Consider the following 18,996-nt stretch of genomic DNA (forward strand, 5'->3'; position numbering starts at 1 on the left):
CTTGCTTCTTGAACAAAGGGTGGTGCAGACTGTGTCGCTGTGCCTGGGGCCAGGCCCGCGGGGGAGGCACTGAGCCTGGGAGGCAGCTCCACACCAGCCCTGGCAGCAGGGACCCATCAGCCCCTGGAGGAAAAGCAGGCAGAGGTGTTGGCTGTCCCTGCTGGGTCTTCCGGATCTGGCTTCCTACCCCTGGGCTGTTGCCCTGGCCAAACGACCCTGGGCAAGTTAGCTGATGCTGAGCCTCCATCTGTAAAATGAGCCTCCTCATCTGTAAAATGAGCCTCCTCATCTGTAAAATGAGGCAGTGGACATCTGCCCCTGAGGACTGGTGGGCAGTGCCCAGGCAGGCCTGCCTCGCGACGGGCAGAGAAGATGGTCAGTACCTGTGAGCAGACCTCATGGAGGGGCTGGGTGATGACTGTACCACCAGGGGGGTGGGCAGAGTCTGGGCCTCAGAGCAGCCCAGAGTGGAGGGTACCCAGCTCAGCCCCTCCCCATCCCCATCAAGACCCCTCCCTCACTTGGCCTCCAGGCCTCCCCCACTTCCCCCACTGCCTCAGGTCACACACACTTGGGAGCAACAAGAAATAATCTCTGTATTAGAAATTTAGGGAACCTGAACCACTCTGGGTCCAGGAGAGATTTGGGCAAGGGGACATCCCTGGATCTCTCCAATAATCAAAACGTGATGTGATCAGGCGAGCGTCTCCGCTGGCTTGAGAATGACTGGCCAGATGCTCACCACCCCTGACTTCCTCCTGCTCAGCCACCTGTGGGGCAGCGGGGGTGCCAGGGGTGCCCAGGGACCCCAGTGGTGGTTAATGAGGCATGAAGCGGAGGGTCAAGCTGCTGCCTGGCCTGACAGCTCCTCACTACCCACACTGCCCTCCTGCCCTCCTAGCTGCCAGAGTCTGAACCGCTGGCCCTGCTCCATCTACTTCGGGAACCCACACCTGGGGATGGCGCCCAGCCTCATACTCAGGGACTGCCAGCACTAACGTCCCCGTGCTCCCGGAGCACTTGCCAGCCCCCGCCAGGACTATTATCTTGGTCATTAAAAGGAGAGGACCCGAGGACAGGAGGAGTTTACAGAGAACTTGCTCCAGGTCCCCTGTGGCTCGTGTGTGCAACTGCTGCTCCCGCTCCATCCCCGCTGCTCCTGTGAGCCCCTCTCCTGCCCCCTCTGTGGCCCACAGGCAGGGAGTGTGGCTGCTGAGAGGCAGGGTTCAGGGGAGCCCCTGAAGTTGCACTGTAGGCAGAGGTGCCCTGAGAAGAAACGGGCAGCTGCCCCCCCAAGCCCACGTGGGGCTGCGGGCTGCGTGCCGTCTGGCCTTCTCCTGCCCACACCTGTCCAAGGCCTGGGGGAGGCAGGGCGTTTGGACCTTTCCTCTCCTTTGTGAATCTCCTGAGTCGACCAAAATCAACATGGGAAATCTGTCACTCTGTCTGTTGCGGAGGGACCACCGGTGACCCACTCAGAACTGGGGTCACCAGACAGAAACGGTTTGTTTCCAAGGTCAGGAGGGCTCCGAGCCACGCCCCCTGGTTTATGCTGAGGGTAAACCAGGTGGGCAAGGCTGGGCAGAGACAGGCTGCCTCCCTGGGTCCTGGCCTCTCTGGGGCTGCAGATCTTGGCCAGAAAACCACGGCCAGTCTCTCCACCTCTGGGACATATGGCTCTTCCTCTCCTGGAAAAGAATCTGCCTCCTGATAGTTAAAGCGACCCCATGGACTGTAGCTTATGAGCTTCCTCCATCCATGGAATTTTCCAGAAAAGAATACTGGAATGGGTTGCTATTTCCTTCTCCAGGGGATCTTCCCCACCCAGGGATCGAACCCGGGTCTCCCGCATTGCAAGCAGATACTTCTACTGTCTGAGCCACCAGAGAAGCTCTAGTTAAACTACTCCAGGTAGTAAAACACCCAATGCAGGCCTGGACCCACAGGCACAAGTCTAAGACACTTGTCTTTCTAAGACACAAGTCTCCGCCCACTAATATGCCCAAAGCAGGGCTGGTGGCTGAGTTCAAAAAGCTCACGACCTTGGCTGCTGGCCTGGACGGCCTTCGGGTGCTGTAGACAGAGCAGGACACTGCATTGCTCGTGAGGCCCTCCCGTGGCTGGTGCTGGGAGCACGGGGGACCTAGTGGACAGGTGGGTCAGGGAGGCTGAGCAGGGCTCACCTGATGCTGAGGAGGCGTTGGCCAACCCCCCGCACTGGGCTCTCAGGCCTAAGTGCCCCACCCACGAGAAGCAGGGCTCAGGGGACTCATGCACCCCACCGGTTAGACAGCACACAGGGGAGAGAGACAGAAGATGCGGGCCCCTCCCTCAGCCCTCACACCCCCCAGGGCCTCAGACAGACAGACAGGCCACCATGCTCTCTCTGCCTGCGGTGCTGACTCTATCCCCTAGGCCTGAGAGGTGGCTTTCAGGAACACCAGGGCTCTGCCCAGAGCTCTCCATGCTCTACAGGGACACGGCCGCACAGTGGGGAGCTGACCCCAGCATTAGTTTGGCACCCAGGCCCTGGTTTTGGTTTTGCTTTCTGCAGCCTTCCAAAGCAGAGGGTGCAGGTTCGATCCCTGGTCAGGGAGCTAAGACATGCCTTGAGGTTAAAAAAAAAAATCAAAACATAAAACAAAAAGGGTTTCATCCCTGGGTGGGGAAGAACTCTTGGAGAAGGGCATGGTAACCCACTCCAATATTGCCCAGAGAATTCCATGGACAGAGGCTACAGTCCATGGGATCGCAAAGAGTCCGACACGACTGTGACACTTGCCCACCCCCAGCTGGACACAGGAGGTGCTCTGTAGCCCCTGAGGCAATGCCGAGCATGGAACAGCCTATTAAGGGGTTAGGGGTCGGCAGGTACTAAAGGCTTCCAAGAGCTCATGTCTACAGAGGGTGATGCCTCGCTTGTCCCAGGCTCTCTGAAGCTGGGGTGTCTGCTTGTTCCCTCCAGGCTCAGTGCCTCTGCCTCTGGCTGAAGCATGAATGGCCTCGAGGTGGCCTCCCCAGGGCTACTGGCCAACTCCTCCCTGGCCCCTATGGAGCAATGCGGCCAAGAGACGCCCCTGGAGAACGTCCTCTTCGCCTCTTTCTACCTCTTGGATTTCATCCTCGCTTTTGTGGGCAACGCCCTGGCCCTGTGGCTCTTCATCCGGGATCACAAGTCCGGCACCCCGGCCAACGTGTTCCTGATGCACCTGGCCGTGGCCGACCTGTCCTGCGTGCTGGTCCTCCCCACCCGCCTGGTCTACCACTTCTCAGGGAGTCACTGGCCGTTCGGGGAGATCCCATGCCGGCTCACGGGTTTCCTCTTCTACCTCAACATGTATGCCAGCATTTACTTCCTCACCTGCATCAGCGCCGACCGCTTCCTGGCCATAGTGCACCCCGTCAAGTCCCTCAAGCTCCGCAGGCCGCTCCACGCCCACCTGGCCTGCGCCTTCCTCTGGGTGGTGGTGGCCGTGGCCATGGCCCCGCTGCTGGTGAGCCCGCAGACCGTGCGGACCAACAACACGGTGGTCTGCCTGCAGCTGTACAGGGAAAAGGCCTCCCAGCATGCCCTGGCGTCCCTGGCTGTGGCCTTCACCTTCCCGTTTGTCACCACCGTCACCTGCTACCTGCTGATCATCCGCAGCCTGCGGCAGGGCCCACGCGTGGAGCGGCGCCTCAAAAACAAGGCGGTGCGCATGATCGCGGCGGTGCTGGCCATCTTCCTGATCTGCTTCGTGCCGTATCACGTCCACCGCTCCATCTACGTGCTGCGCTACCGCGGCCACCGCACCTCGTGCGCCGCCCAGCGCGCGCTGGCGCTCGGCAACCGCATCACCTCCTGCCTCACCAGCCTCAACGGCGCGCTCGACCCCGTCATGTACTTCTTCGTGGCCGAGAAGTTCCGAGATGCCCTGTGCAGCCTGTTGTGTGGCAAGCGGCTCCCAGGGCCGCCGCCCAGTGCCGACGGGAGGACCAACGAGAGCTCGCTGAGCGCCAGGTCGGAGCTGTGAGCCTGGGCCCCGCCCCCTCCCCAACCCCACAAGGACCACCCCGCAGACTCACCGAGGAGGAGCCCACCTCCTCTGAGAAAAGAAACCGAAACCTCGGCCGGTCACCATCACCTGCTCCAGGTCCGAACTCATCACCCAGCGCCGAGTTCTGTCTTGGCTGTCAGCGGATCCCTGGCGAGGCAGCACCAAAGCGCCCAGACGGCCGCTCCTCTGCGGGGACTGGGCTGACCCTGCTCATTCACAGCCACGAGACACTCAGTGACTTGGACCCCACCCCGCCTCCCCCGGTGAGGGGCAAGGAGGCCAGAGGAACATTTCTGAACAATGAGCGTCTTTCTTTCCCAAGTGCCCTCTGCGAGGCTCTGGGCCTCCTCACAGTAGAAACACATGGCTGCGAAGCTTGGCAGAGAGAACTCAGGAGACAGGGGAACGGCCTGCCAGAAGAGGGGGCACGGGTGGGGACGGCGCTCGGTGGAGGGTCAGGAGAAGGGGTCTAGAGATTTCCTCTCAAGTGCAAGGTGCTTTGAGTTCCCTTTGTGCCCCCTTTCCCAAAGGCCCCTGTGTTTAGGGGACACAGGCAGTACATGAGAGCCGAACACTCTAAGCACGTTTCAGGGTGATCTGCAGGTGACGTCCAGCAACACAGGGCCTGTGGGTCCCTCCTGCCACACACAGACCTGCATGTGCCGACAATCCCCAGTGCTTCTCAGCAGCTGCCCTGTCCCTCCTGAGTCCTGGGCGAGCACAGACTATGGGGCGCCATCACGGGAAGCCCAGCTTCGTCACTGCCGGCTGTGGGGGGCACGCAGACTGGCCCACGAATCTATCTCCCCCTAACCCAGACCCAGCAGGGGCAGGGTCCCACTCCTCCCCAAGAGGTCTTCGCCTGGCTGGCCAAGCTGTGAGGTGTTTTGCTTAGAGGGTGGCCTGTATGCCCCTCACGGGTTCTTTTATGTACTTGGTTATACTGATCATAAGGGCTTCCCTGGTGGCTCAGTTGGTTAAGAATCTGCTTGCAATGCAGGAGACTGCCTGCAATGTAGGAGACCTGCATTTGATTCCTGGGTCAGGAAGATCCTCTGGAGAAGGAAATGGCAACCCGCTCCAGGATTCTTGCCTGAGAAGTCCCATGGACAGAGGATCCTGGCAGGCTACAGTCCAGGTCACAAAGAGTTGGATACGACTGAAGCAACTTAGCATGCATGCATACTGATCATAAACATAACTGTACTTTAATAACTGAAAGTTATTCTGTTTGGTTAATGCAACTCCCTCCCCAGAACTTCTCTCCCTTCCGACCCAAGAACGGCAAAGTGGCGGCGCAGGCAGCAGTGTGCACTGTGGTTCTGGTGGCGCCACAGCCGCCCGCCCGCACAGACGCTGACATTCTGCCTTGTGGGCTTCAGGGTGCCCCACCTGCCTGTCACCACAGCAATACTTTACTTTCCTGAACAAGTCCAGCCTCTTCTGGATTTTTCCAGCAAACACTACAGCAGGAGTCCCAGCGTGAGCTGCAGCTTAGGCCCACGCTCGGGGACCCTGCTGCACTGTCTGCCCCTCAAGGCCACTCATATCAGCACTCAACACTCAGGCTCCTAGTGAGCACCCTGCAGACACCAGGATGAACAACACATGTCTCTGGAGGAGCAGGCAGACGGACAAGGTCACTACAGCAGTGTTAGGAAGTGGGGCTCCAACAGGGCCGGAGATGGTGCCCAGCGCCCAGATAAGGGAGGAAGCGGGGGGCAGACAGACAACTGAGGTGTTGCTAGCAAGGCAGGTGTGTGCTTCTGTGAGGCCTGACTGCCAGCAGAGGAGAAACTCAAAGTTGGCTTGTTGGGTTCTATGGCATTTGGGATGCCTGCCAGACACTGTGGAGATGGCATGTGGGCAATGGGGTATTCCGAGGGAGAGGTCTAGGGTAGAGGCCTACATCTGGATTACCCAGCACAGATATGCCATCTGGGCCAAATGCAAAGCCCCAAAGGAGCCCGCCATAGAGAGACGGGTGGAAAAAGGGGAACCGGGACAGCACAGCCATGCGGTAGGAGACCCCATGGGTTCCTGGGCACCCGGAGAGAAGTGGGAAGGGCAGTGCAGGCTGCGGGAGCCCTGAGCAGCTTGGGCGGGGGGAAGAGGTGGAGGAACCGGCTGGTCACTGGGAAGGGCTTCAGGGAGTCGCTGTGCAGTGAAGGCTGACAGGGTGCCTTGAACCAGGGGCCACCTCGCCTGAGCCATTAGAAAGGGACCAGAGAGGTCCAGAGCTGTGAGCCCCGCTGGAGGAGCGGGAAGTGAGCAGGCCTTTGGGTGCAGGGACACGGCCTCCGCTGCGACAAGGGAGGGAAACACAGGTGCAGGGCAGGGGAGGGCAGGGCAGGGCAGGGGGAAGGGAGGTCCTGGCTGCGGGGGTGGGGTGCAGGGACAGTGAGGGGAGGGGAGGAAGAGGAGAAAGAGCAGGTCTTCGTGGAAGGGGACAGTTTAGCCTGCTAAGGGAACCCGGGCCTGAAGTTTGGAGCACCACTGGGCCCCAACTGAGTGCTTTTCTCCCAGCAGCCCCCGTGGGGTCTGAGGACGGGGGACGGCTGCAGCCTGGGTGGCCAGGCAGGCAGGAGCTTAACTCACAACTCCTCATTCTCACACTGCACCAACAGCTCCGGCTTCGGCTGCCTGCCTGCTGGCTGTCTACCGTCAGCCTGCTCCAGGAAGCAGCCCTGAGCCTGGGGCAGCCCCGATTCCTGACCCCTCACTCTCCAGCCTCCGTCGTCACCCGTAAACCAGAGAGAGTTCTCCTGCCCGCCTCACAGGGACGGCGGGGGTGGCAGCCCCACTGGCAGCCCGAGGCGCCTGGACCAGGCCTGGGCCTGTGGTGAGGCCCGTCTCACCTGCCTGCGTTCTTCACAAAGCCCAGGTCAGCCAGCTCCACGTCGCACAGCTCACAGCGGAAGCATCCAGGGTGCCAGTTGTTGTTCATGGCCTTGATGACACGGCCAATGATGAATTCGCCTGGAGGAGAGATGTCCCTGCTGGCCTTGTGCCCTCCCCCTCCAGAGTCCCTGCACTGGAGCCCGCCCGGCTCTGCCTGGCCCCAGGGCACCGCTCCCAGAGCTTGGGAAGGTGATGAGCACAGGGGCCCGAAGGCCAGTGCTCAGACAGGGCCCCCTACCTGGCTCTGCCTGGCCCCAGGGCTCCGCTCCCAGAGCTTGGGAAGGTGATGAGCACAGGGGCCCGAAGGCCAGTGCTCAGACAGGGCCCCCTACTCTCGCATCCCCACTTCCCAGGCATCGTGGAAGCCTTACCGCAGGACCCGCAGCACGGAGCAAACAGCATCTGGAAGTCGTGCTCGCAGTACTTCCGACCTTCGAACTGCAAATGGGGCCAGCAGAGAAAGGACAAGGAAGGCACTGTCATTTTCTGAGCTGCACTGGTCGGTGGGGTGAGGACCTGCCCTCGGGGAGGCTGGATGAGCACCCCACTTTGTATACCTGCTACCACCACAGGAAGCAAGGGTGGGGACTTCCTGAAGGAGGTGATAAGGAGTGGAAAGACAGAAGGGGAGGAGGGTACTAAGAAGAGGGATTTCCACACAGGGAGCAGTCAGTGCAAGGCCTGAGGGCGGGACGGGATTGGCCTGTTTGACTTGGGGAGAGTGCAAAGTGAGGGACCTCGAGGAAGCTGGCAACTCGGCAAGGCTGGCCCCTCAGAGGGCCTCCGCTGTCTGCTGGAGATCTTGGCCTTGCTGGTTCCAGGCGCAGGCTGCAGGCTGGGGGTGGATGTTTATGCTGGGAAGCCCAGGGATCAAGGCTGAATTCTGTGTGTCCCTTGGCCCTGTTTCGTGTGTGAGAGGTACACTCCCCCAGGGCCCACAAAAGATGTAGGGAAGGGACCCAGAAGAAGAGGCACAGGAATGGGGTGCACCAGAGCACCCCGAGCCCTGCACGCTGTCCCCATCTGTCTGGGCAAGGCAACACCTGCCTCTGCCTTTCCGCCCTTGACAATTTTATTTGGGTGTCCCCTGTTCCCTGAGAGTGTCTTGTTAAGCTGCACCTGGCTAGAGCCCTACCCAGCAGGGGCAGCAGGAATCTAAATCATCATAGGCACATCCACAGAGCCCGGTACCACTCCACCCCTTTACCCCACCTCCACCACTGGCCAGCAATTCTCAGGAGGCACCATGGGGAACGGCAGCTCCTGTTCAGTCAGGCAGATCACACACTGTCTGTCGGCCAGTCCCCTCAGCTTCAAAATCTAGCCAGCCTCTGAGCATTGCCGTGGTGTGCCTATAAACGCTTAACAGGCAGCCCTGAGGCAGCCTGGCAGCATTTGCCAATTTCTGTGGTGTAAATAGTCCCACCGTGGTCAGTTTGAAGCTACCAAAATGACGCTGACATGGAATTGAGAAGAGATGTCAGTAGCCACCACGGTACTGCGTTTCCAGCCCCCAAACACAATAACAGGTAGTGAAATGTAATAAAACAGTTAGGAAGTGATGAGTTTTGAGTATCTGCTATTTTTGTCTTTAATAAAATTTTATCTCATTGTATGTATACATCATTTAACTTTTAATAATGACTGTATTTAGCAACCAGCCTGCAGGATTGCTGAAAATTTAACCATCTGCTCTTGGGACCGAGGGCAGCTCAGCCTAGGTCCCTTGCCTTCCATCTGGATTACCAAAGAAATAACTGGCTTCTGGCCTCACCTGCTCTCCCAGCTTCTGTCCCCACTCCTGCACAGTGTCTCCTCCGCATAGCAACCAGGGAGGCCCTTTTCTACTGACAGACAGACAGGATGGGTCCTGCCCCTCCCAGGATGAAGCCTAAGGCCCCATGAAGGCCCACAGGGTTAAACGATTCTGCCTGCCCTCCCTCATCTTCTACCGTGCCCTCTCATTTCCTCTGCTTCCATCACGCCAGCCTCCTACTGCTCCAAAACCCACACGCCCCAACCTCAGGGCCTTTGCACTTGCTGTGCCCTCTGCTGAGAGCTCTTCCTGTAGGTGCACACACGCTCCCTCACCTCCTTCAGGCCTGCTCAAACGTTACCTCCCTGCTCAGGCCCCCACCCCCAGGATTCCTCATAACCTGAGCACTTAGCAGCATCAGGTGTATGTTGGTTGTGTTTACTGTCGGACCCCAGGGCCTCCCAGATGACAGGATGAATGGTGACTCCTTCAGCACCATGCACACCAGGAGAGCACCATTCGCAGAGGTGAGGGCTGGGCCCCCGCGGGGTGGCCAGCAAGGTTCTGGGCTGGCAGGAGCACCACCGGCTCACGGCCCGGCACGTCTGCCAGTCTGTCACTGGAGGGCCGTGGCCAGGCGAGGCCCGCAGGCTGCCAGAGGGCAGACCCTGAGCTGGGTCAGGGGCTTGGGCTCCGGGAAGCAGAGGCAAGGGTTAGGGAGCACGCTCACCTCGTAAAAGAGCCCCTCGGGGAAGGGCCGGAAGCACTGTGCGCACACGAAGCAGTGCTCGTGGTACAGTTCCCCGTTGCTGTTGACGATCCGCTCGGCAGGGGCGAAGCGTGCCTGGCAGCGCTGGCACACGGCGTTGGCCAAGGCGTTGGACATGTTGCTGGGCAGGAAAAAGGAAGAGGTCAGGACCTGCGGGCCACATTCAAGGGACACGCTTTCTGGGGCAGAGGACAGCACCATCCCCACCCCAGGCTGGCCTTGGCGCCCTGGAGACTCAGTCACGCAGTCGGTCCACGCTGCCCTGCACCGGCTGGGGTCACCCCGGGTGGCTGTCTACACCCCATCCCTGTAGCCACCGTGTGCCAAGGATACACCAGGTGCCAGTGTGTGCAAGGATGCAGTAGCCTTCCCCGATGACAACCCTGCGAGCCCTGCATAGCGTGTCCAGCTCACAGACGGACGAGCAGACACCTGGAGAGAGTGACCCCCCCCGGCCACAGTGGGCAGAGGCAAAGCCCCTCACCCTGGAGCCCCGTCTCTCCCTATACCCTGCAGCCCCCAGTGCCCTTCATGGAGGGTCAGGCGCAGGTCAGGCCACCGCTGGGCTCATGCCAGCCAGAGCAGTCAGGGCTCCAGTCCGGGCCCTCACTCGTGGTGCAGCCAGGGCTGGCCCTTGTGCTCCAAGCCCAGGCTCCCAGCCAGAGAAGGACCCTAATCATGGCCATGAGCGCGTGTTCTGGCCTTTTGATGGTGGACATACAAGCTCTCTATGGGGTGCGCGGCCCACTATAAGCTTGCAGAGGACAGTGTTGTGGTTGTCATTGTCACTGACCTGGCCCCCAAGCTACTCAGTCGTGGAGCTGGGCCATCTCTCAGGGCATCAGGGACACCCGGGCACCCTCCTGCGCCTCCTGTCTCCTACTCAGGGAACCAGAGTGTCTCGGGTACAAAGCATTATCCAGGCACAGGGGAGCAGCCTGGGATTCACATACTTATTTCATCCCTGAGGTCACCCTGCTTTTCCAAGGCTCAGAGAGATTGAGTAACTTGAGCAAACTCACAGAGAAGATGACAAAGTCCAAATGTGAACTCAGGTTGGACCGAGTTCAATGGCTCTTTCCCCTGCACCACGAGTTAGATTCATCCCTGCCCCACCCCCCTCCAAACACAAAACCACCCTACCACGGAGAAGGTGAGACTATGAATATTTGGGAATGGGAGCAGGATGGGAAGCGGGCAACTGCTGTCCCTGGGGCAAGTGATGGCTGTCCTTATGGGAGGCGTGAAAGCCAAACTGAACTCCAGGGGAAATCGCTACAGAGACACACGCTGGCTCCAGCCTAGGGCCCCAGCTCAGAGAGGAGGACAAACCTTGCGGTCAGCCACAAGAGCCTCTACAAATTCCCAGCACCCTAATGCCCGCGACCTTGACTACAAGGCGGCAAACAGACTTTGTCTCTTGTCAGCTCCAGTGGATTGTGGTGGCTGCCTGGAAGGGTGGGCGCAGAAGGGAGGTCAGGCTCAGCGACGAGAGACGCAACCAATCGGCATGTCATGTAGATTCGTGCAGTGGCGCTCGGCCCATCTTTGGAGGACGTCTTTCCAGCCTGTTCTGCCTTCCGCCATGCTGAACCCCAGCCTTCTCTCAGGGCTACAGCGCCATGAGAAGTCTCAAGTGACACTGCTCGTGCTGGAGTCCCCTGGCAGGATGAGCCCGGGAGGCAGGCTAGGGCTCTGCCTCTCAGGTGGGGGCTGTGGACAGTGGGTCTAGCAGAAGGTGCTGCCACTGACACAGAAGGGGAGCTGGGCTGGGGCACCCAGGTAGGACTTCCTCTCTGCTCTGCCAGAGGAGCCCTCATGGCAGGCAAAGGGCCAGAATGCTCTTCAGCAAGCCCTGTCAGGCAAGCAGACCTCCGCCTGCCCTCAGGCATCCCTGGGGGACCAAAGCCACCTCCCATGTCCACATTAAGGCCAAAGGGGTGAGGAAGCAGGACAGACGCAGGAGGGGTTGGGCAGAGCCCAAGTCGACAGGGAGGCTCTGCACGCAGCGGCCACCACCTTCCTTTCCGGCTCACTGCTGGTCACCATGTAGAGGAACAGACAGGACAGGGACTGATCACCCAGGCCCTCAGGAGCTGGGCTGGACTCTCAACACAGGCACAGTTTCCTGTCCCAAGGTCACCATGAACCTGGAGGCCTTGTCCTCCCAAAACACACACCCAAGGTAGCTGGGAGGAAGTTCCAATGCCTGGCCATGAACAAGACCTTGGCGGGTCTTGGAGAAATCAAAAATCAACAGGAAATCCTGTGACTCTGGGCCTGGAATTCCCCACCCAAAGAACCCAGAAAATGCAGCCAAAACACGTATTCAAGTCCAGCCCCAGGCTTTCAGATTGTTCCCGACGTCTGGACCCTGACCGAGTGAGCGTGCAGCAGGCCCATTGTCAGTTTGCCCCTACAGAGCCCCAGCCTTACCCCAGGGCAGACATTCGGAGACAGCATCTCCACGTGATGGCCACAGCAGCTGGCCCCTAAGAGAGCGGCTGGCTCTGCACTCTGCCTGGGTCCAGCTCCCTGGCTGGGGCCCTAGGAGGCTCAGATCAACAATTTTGCCATCTGTCCCCTACACGGCTCTCAGGTAGGTGGGGCATGGGGGAGACCACCTACCTCCCGCCCCGCTGGTAGCCCCAGCCCAAGTCTTGGTCAGTAGCACCCCCAATGGCACTTCCATGTCTGCATCCCCATGGTCCTTGCTTGGGAACACAGTACTCCAACTCACTGACCAAAGACAGGGGATGGACAGACAAGCCCATGTGCCCGATAACTGGATCACAGCCCCATAAGAGACGATGCCAGCTGCAGGAGGCAGCCGCTCCAGGCTCAACTTCTTGTGTTTAAGGCCTGACAGCTCTAGCCACCAGTTGTGCCCCTGGAGAAAGGTACCAGCTCCCTGGGGCCTCGTTTCCTCATCCGCAAGGAGGTGGCCAGAGGAGCAGGAACTGCCACTCAGAACTGAAGTAAAGAACTTGCTGCCTACAGCAGACAGCACGCGGAGCACAGGGCCAGACAGGCCAAGCGCTGGATAAAAGAGCTGTTGTTTCCAGCAGCCCAGGGACCTCCCGCCCAGCCCAGCAGTGCTCCCTGCAAGACGGCAAAGGGGGGAGGCAGGGATTCCATGTCCTCCTTCACATTCTGCCCGAGAACGGGGAGTGCAGTCTGCCCAGTTAACATCAGGGAGACACCACCGCCCCACCAGCACCTAGAAGCCAAACCCCATTGCTGGGGGTGGGGGGCGGGGGGCAGGCGTGGAGACTCACCCACAGATGTGCACACTGCCTGAGACGAGCTGGGGCAGCCAGTGGGGCCAGAGGTAGGTGGTCACCCCACCCTGTCCCCCTCTCCAACCCTCCCCAGCATCCCCAAATACTCTGTCTTGATACCCAACATAAAAGAATTTGATGCAAGACATCTGGAGCTCTAGCCTGGGGTGTGGTGGGTGGGGTCCTTTCTGAGCCAGGTCCTCATGAGGGGAGGTTGCTGGTTTCAGATAGGGAAACTGACCTACCAAGAGGGTCAGAAACCTGCTGAGGTCACACGGGATTGGATCTGTGCTCTCTTGTCCCCTCAGCTCCTGGTGGCATCACGCAGGCACGACCATGCAAAACTCTGTTTTTCCTACAACCTCAGACCAACCTCCATTGCAGCCTCCCACCCACCCAACCCTGGAAAGCCAGCAAAAGGGCCTGGGCACAGGCAGGGCCAGCCATAGGGGACTTTCCACACTCAAGGGTGAGTCAGTGTTGGTGAGGCCAGGTCACAAGCCAGAAGCTCAAGGCAATAGGAAGTTGAGTTTAGCCTATGAACATGCATGCGTGCGTGCGTGTGGGGGACATTCCTGATGCCTGATCCTCACTATCAGCCCTGTCCTCCTTGCATCTAGACCAAGTTCTTGTGCTGCATTCATACCGTGAAACCAGCCTCCACACGGCCTCGGGCCCATCAGTGCCCTGTCACCCACTCCTTGCCCCATGGCTCCCTCCACTCACATCTAGGGTCATCCGGAGACCAACCGGTGAGGGTTCCTGTTCACTCAGGGAAGTCACTTGGCCTCCCAAGCCCCGAGTCCCCCACCGGAGCAGTGGGCTTATCCAGTTCCTGCCCTGGTGTGGCCCCTGGTGAGGAACCTGCAACACTGGTGCGGATACAAGTCCAGCTGCAACAGGTATCCCACGGGTGCCTCTCTGCAGCCTCTGCTCTCCACTCCCCACATGACAGCCTCTTGCTTGCTGCGTTCGTACTCCCAGACATCTTTGCGGGCTCACTCCCCTCCCAGGCACCCACCACGGTGCTCTGTGGTCACCGCTGAGCATCAGCCTCTAAACCTCCTCTTCTCCCCAGGTCCTCCAGGCACCTCACCTCTATGACTGCTGCTCTGTCTCATCCCTGAATCCCTACCCCTTCCTCCCAACCTTCAAGTCCTCCCCCACACTCTGCCCCCACACCCCTAGGGTTCCCACCTGCTACTTTGATGCAAAAGACAACAAACGCACAGCTCCCACTGCTCTCTTGCCCCAATTTCTAGCAGATCTTTCCACCCAGATGGCCCCTGAGATGCTGCAAATGCAAGGAGTCCAGGATCCCCTCCCCCAGCCCCCACTCGGAGGGCTCCACTATCTATGTGCCCTTCAGACTCTCTCCACGCCAGATTAACTCATCCTCAGAGACACCTTGAGGTCCATTCTGAGCCCCAGAGGCTCCTCCTCCCAGTCCCAAAGGAAGCGTTCATCATTGGTCTACCCCAGCAGTTCTCCCCAGGATAGAGCAGTTCAGGCTTTTGAGTCAGTCCAACCTGGCTTCAATTCACCGCTTAGCCCCCTTTATAGATGAGTGATGTCCGGCAGGTTCCTTGACCGCTCAGTTCCATCCGCTAGAAAGCGGCCAAAAAGTTTCGAGGAGCCTGAAAGCGGTAGTGGCGGTTACTTCGACAACTTATCTGAGCGCCCCATGCTCAGCGCCCTGCCCAAGAGTGCTGATCCCAGATCAGTAACCCCGGCTGGATGAAGCCGCGCCTTGCCTCCACTCTGGCCGCCAAGCCAGGCGCTGCCCCCACGCCCCGGGCTGCGGGCAGCCGGGCGGCCGCCGCCGTCGGAAGGGCCAGGCAGGGTGTCCGAGGAAAGGCCCGCGGCCGCTGCTTTCCGGCCATTGTCCCCCGCGCCCCTGCCCTGCCCCCCGGGCCACCTACCCTGGCGCCGCGGGCGGCGGGCTCTGCCGGTGCTGGCGCCGCCGGTACAGCCCCGACGCGGCAAGCGCGCCCAGCCGGGTGGCCATGGCACGGGCCTCCCTCCCTCCTGCCGCCCGCTCCGCCGGGTCGAGGGACCCCAGGCTCGGAGGGCGGGTGCTGCCACGGGCAGCCACCAACGACCGGACACCGGGGCCCGGACGCCCGGCTTGCAGGAGGGGGCTCCCTCGGCACCCACCCGTCTGCACCGGAGCTCACGTTACGCACTGCGATCTCCAAAGGGCAGCGGAGTCAACTCCAAATAGAAAGGATATTGTTCCCGCCGCGGGGGCAGCGCAGTGAAAGCTGAGGCTAGCAGGATTGGGTCCCGGCTGGGGAGGAGACGCGCTGGGAAGATCCCAACGAGCACAGAGGTGAGTCCACAGTGGCAGGGCAGGCTGCCTAGAGATCCCGGGCTGCCAGGAGCCTCCGAGGAAATCCTAAGCCCCCTGAACACCCTGAGGATGGTATGTCCTCCTTTGAGGAGGGCAGTATGGACCTGAGCCAGCTTACGAATCCTGCAGTCAAGAAGCTGATGAGGGATTCACACACGTGCCCACTTTCTGCCTTGGTCTCTTCCCTGAGAAAGTGCAGCCACCTAGGAGACCCAGGGAGACCCAGGAGACCCAGCTTCCCTGGTAGCTCAGCTGGCAAAGAATCTGCCTGCAACGCAGGAGACCCCAGTTCAATTCCTGGATCAGAAAGATGCCCTGGAGAAGGGATGGGCTACTTACTCCAGTGTTCTTGGGCTTCCCTGGTGGATCAGACAGTAAAGAATCTGCCTGCCATGCGGCAGACCTGGATTGGATCCCTGGGTTGGGAAGATCCCCTGGAGGAGGGCATGGCAACCCACTCCAGTATTCTTGCCTGGGAAATCGCTGGGACAGAGGAGCCTGGTGGGCTACAATCAATGGTCGCAGAGTTGGTCATGACTGAGCTACTAAGTACAGCACAGGAGACCCAGACCAGGGCAGCCCAGTCCCTGGACCTGGCCAACAAATAACCATCCACTCCAAAAGAAGTTCACACGGTCAAAACCTGGAGGGCATGCAGTCCCCCAGCTCTTCATGGAGAGCAGAAGCAGCAGGTTCTGATGGAAGACCCCCATGGTTTCCATGCATTTTTATCTAAAGGTATTTATTGGTGGGGCTACTGTGATCTATGTGCAAACACCCATGACCAGCATCTGAACTGTGGCCACTGATGGCCAAGGAAGAACCACGATCAGCATTTAATAAGGATCCACAGCACTCACAGAAATCTATCACATTGATTCCATTTCCCTGAAAAACCTCTCTAGTGAGGTCAGAAAGCATGAGCAGTATCTTCCCCTGCCTTCCATCATTCCAGACAGCAAGGTCTTCTGACACTGGGAAAGGAGGAAACTTTAGAGGGGATCAATCAGCACTCAGATGCTGGGCCTACACATCAAAGAACGAACATCGCCCAATAAATTCAAACTCGAGGAAGTAAGTGCTCCTTAACCGCTCTGGGAGTCAACCCCCAAACATAGCCAGGTGACTACAAGCACCGTGTGCAGTACAGTTTGTCAATACACCTTGATTCCAAAGGTATCAAGTACTGATCAATTCAATAAATATTTTCTTAAAGGTGGCACCAGGGGCTAAAAGGGCATAGAGAAGCTGAGCCTGGAGCCGACAACTAGAAGGATCACCTCCTGCCTTCTGATTTAGAGCTGAATGCTTAAGAAAGCTAGGGTATAGAGTTTTCCTAGGGCAGCTTCAAGTTGATGGCCCAGGGCCTAGGCCCCTCTTACCAGCCTCCATTCAACCTGACCCATATGGAAATTCTGATCTCTAGAACCCAGAGCTCTCAGCCAGAGTCAGAGTCACGTTTAATGAGGGAACACGTCCACAATGGTGGATAGACCTGGGAGGGAGGCTATAGCCACAACTGTTTTGCACATCACCATTTTAAATGAAGTTCAAGTCCAAGATTACCAAACACTGATTGATTCAACAAATATTTACTGTAAAAGGGGCACCAGAGGCTAGAAATTGAGAGAAAGTTAGTGACTGATTGAGTCCAAATCCCAAATCTCTGCATAGCCTTGTTTTCCCATTCTGCAGCCTCTCTTGCAGGGTGAGGCTGCCAGTCATGCAGGCCTCCCTGTCTAGCATTCTGGCTCCAGAGAACACAGTTGCAAAAACACAGCAAAAACGATGTCAGCAAAAATGGCAGAATAAGGACCTCTGAAAGTCTGTCCTTCCGTAAAAGCAATGAAGGATTTCCTTGGTAGCTTAGCAATAAAGAATCCGCTGGCCAATGCAGGGGACATGGGTTCAATCCCTGGATCAGGATGATACCCTGGGGAAGGAAATGGCAACCCACTCCAGTATCCTTGTCTGGGAAATCCCGTGGACAGAGGAGCCTGGCAGGCTACAGTCCATGGGGTCGCAAAGTGTCAGACACAACTTAGGGACTAAACAACAACCACAAAAGCAATGAAAAAACTAGCACAAACTGTCAAGAGTCCCCTTTGTCAGAACTCTATAAATTAACCAAAGACTTGCAGTAAGCAGACAGCAAGAAAAACAGCTGAGAGGACATATGCATGATCAAAAGGTACATGAAAATATGCTCAATATATTATAATCATAATCGTTAAGAAAATGCAAGTCAAAACCTCAATGAGATATCGCCTCTCACCTGTCAGAAAGGCTATTACCAGGAAGACAAGAAATAACAAGTATTGGTGAGGATGTGGGGAAAAGGAACCTTTGCATACTGTTCAAAGGAATGTAAATTGATGCAGCCACCATGGAAACAGTATAGAGTTTCCTCAAAAAAATTTAAAAATAGAACTACAATATGATCCAGCAATTCCACTTCTGGGTATTTATCTGAAGGAAACAAAAACACTCATTAGAAAAGATATACACACCCCTAAGTTCATTGCAGCATTATTTACAAAAGCCAAGGTATAGAAAGAACCTAAAGTGTTCATTGATGGATGAATGGACAAAGAAGATGTGGTATACAAATGAAATGGAATACTATTTGGCCATAAAAAAGAACAAAAGGGACTTGCCTGGTGGAAGTGGTTAAGAATCCACCTGCCAACACAGGGCACACGGGTTTGATCCCTGGTCCAGGAGGATTGCACATTCTGTAGAGTAACTAAGCCTGTGTGCCACAAATACTGAGGCGGTGCTCTGCAGCTTGCAAGCCACACCCGCTGAGCCCTTGAGCTGCAGCCACTGAGTCCGTGTGCTGCAACCACTGAGGCCCCTGTGCCTAGAACCCATGCTCTGCAACAAGAAGCCACCACAATAAGAAGCCTGCACACCGCAATGAAGAGTGCCCCTCTCTCCCCAAAACTAGAGAAAGCCCCCGAGCAGCGATGAAGACTCAGTGCAGCAAAAAAAAAAAGAATGAAATCTTGCCATATGCTACAATGTGGATGAAACTTGAGGGCATATGCTAAGTGAAATAAGTCAGAGAAAGAAAAATACTGCATGATCACACTTATGTGTGGAATTTTATTTATTCTTACATGTGGAATTTTAGAAACAAAAGCCCAGGTCAGATACAGAGAATAGTTTGATGGCTACCAGAGGTGGGGGATGGGAAGTGGCCAAAATGGGTGAAGGGAATCAACAGTACAAAATTCCATTTATCAGATAAATAAGTCATGGGGATGTAATGTATAGCAGGGTGACTATAGTTAATAATACTGTATTTCATATTTGAAAGTTGCTAAGAGAATAAATCTTAAAAGTTCTCATCACAAGGAAAAAAATTTTTATAATTATGGTGTCAGGTGTTAACTAGACTTACTGTGTGATCATTTCACAATATATACAAACATCAAATCATTATATTGCACATTTTCTAAAATTAATATTATATCTCAATAAAAATACATAAGCTAAAAAATAACTGGGAGAAAAAATAAAAAAATAATAACTGGGAGGGAATAAAAGCAAAAAAAAAAAAAAAGCTGAATCTTCATAAGAACACTTTTATGGTATTTTAATTTATCTTAGTACCTTAATCCCCAATTCCTAACTCCATAGCTGCCTAGAAAAGTAACTGCCGACATTCCCAGTAATGGGGGAGAAGAGGGCTGAAATTCTTTCAAGGCTTCATTCCCAAAGAATGACCTGGTCTTCCCTTGAAGATCACACTTGAAGGCTTTTCTTTATGTGACCTCAGTCATATCAACCCAGGGCTGAAAGCCTCTCCTAGGGAGAGTTTTTCAAATATATTACTATCAAAACTACCTATGATGTCATTGTCACAGACAATGGATAACAGTTGGGCAAACAGA

At 56.9% G+C, this 18,996-nt stretch overlaps 2 protein-coding genes across 4 annotated transcripts in view; one reads left to right on the forward strand and one right to left on the reverse strand.

Moving 5' to 3' along the window:
- Window positions 1-18,996, reverse strand: part of LIMS2 (LIM zinc finger domain containing 2) — a 44,123-nt gene that overhangs the window by 8,178 nt on the left and 16,949 nt on the right. For 2 of the 3 annotated variants that reach the window (XM_070359849.1, XM_070359842.1), the window contains exons 2-4: window positions 9,425-9,584; window positions 7,310-7,376; window positions 6,896-7,016 (exon numbers count right to left, since the gene is read on the reverse strand). In XM_070359849.1, coding sequence (XP_070215950.1) covers window positions 6,896-7,016; window positions 7,310-7,376; window positions 9,425-9,580 — 344 coding nt within the window. In that variant the 5' untranslated portion in view covers window positions 9,581-9,584. Of the gene's footprint in view, window positions 1-6,895; window positions 7,017-7,309; window positions 7,377-9,424; window positions 9,585-14,666; window positions 14,830-18,996 lie in introns of those variants that run through there. The other variant, XM_070359839.1, reaches the window with a different exon arrangement.
- GPR17 (G protein-coupled receptor 17) lies at window positions 2,994-4,337 on the forward strand. The gene has a single exon (XM_005894344.3). It carries the CDS (start codon window positions 2,994-2,996, stop codon window positions 4,011-4,013), a length of 1,020 nt encoding a protein of 339 aa, XP_005894406.1. The 3' UTR covers window positions 4,014-4,337.

The sequence above is a fragment of the Bos mutus genome, chromosome 2 (assembly GCF_027580195.1).
Source record: "Bos mutus isolate GX-2022 chromosome 2, NWIPB_WYAK_1.1, whole genome shotgun sequence".
In the NCBI taxonomy this organism is placed as follows: Eukaryota; Metazoa; Chordata; class Mammalia; order Artiodactyla; family Bovidae; genus Bos; species Bos mutus.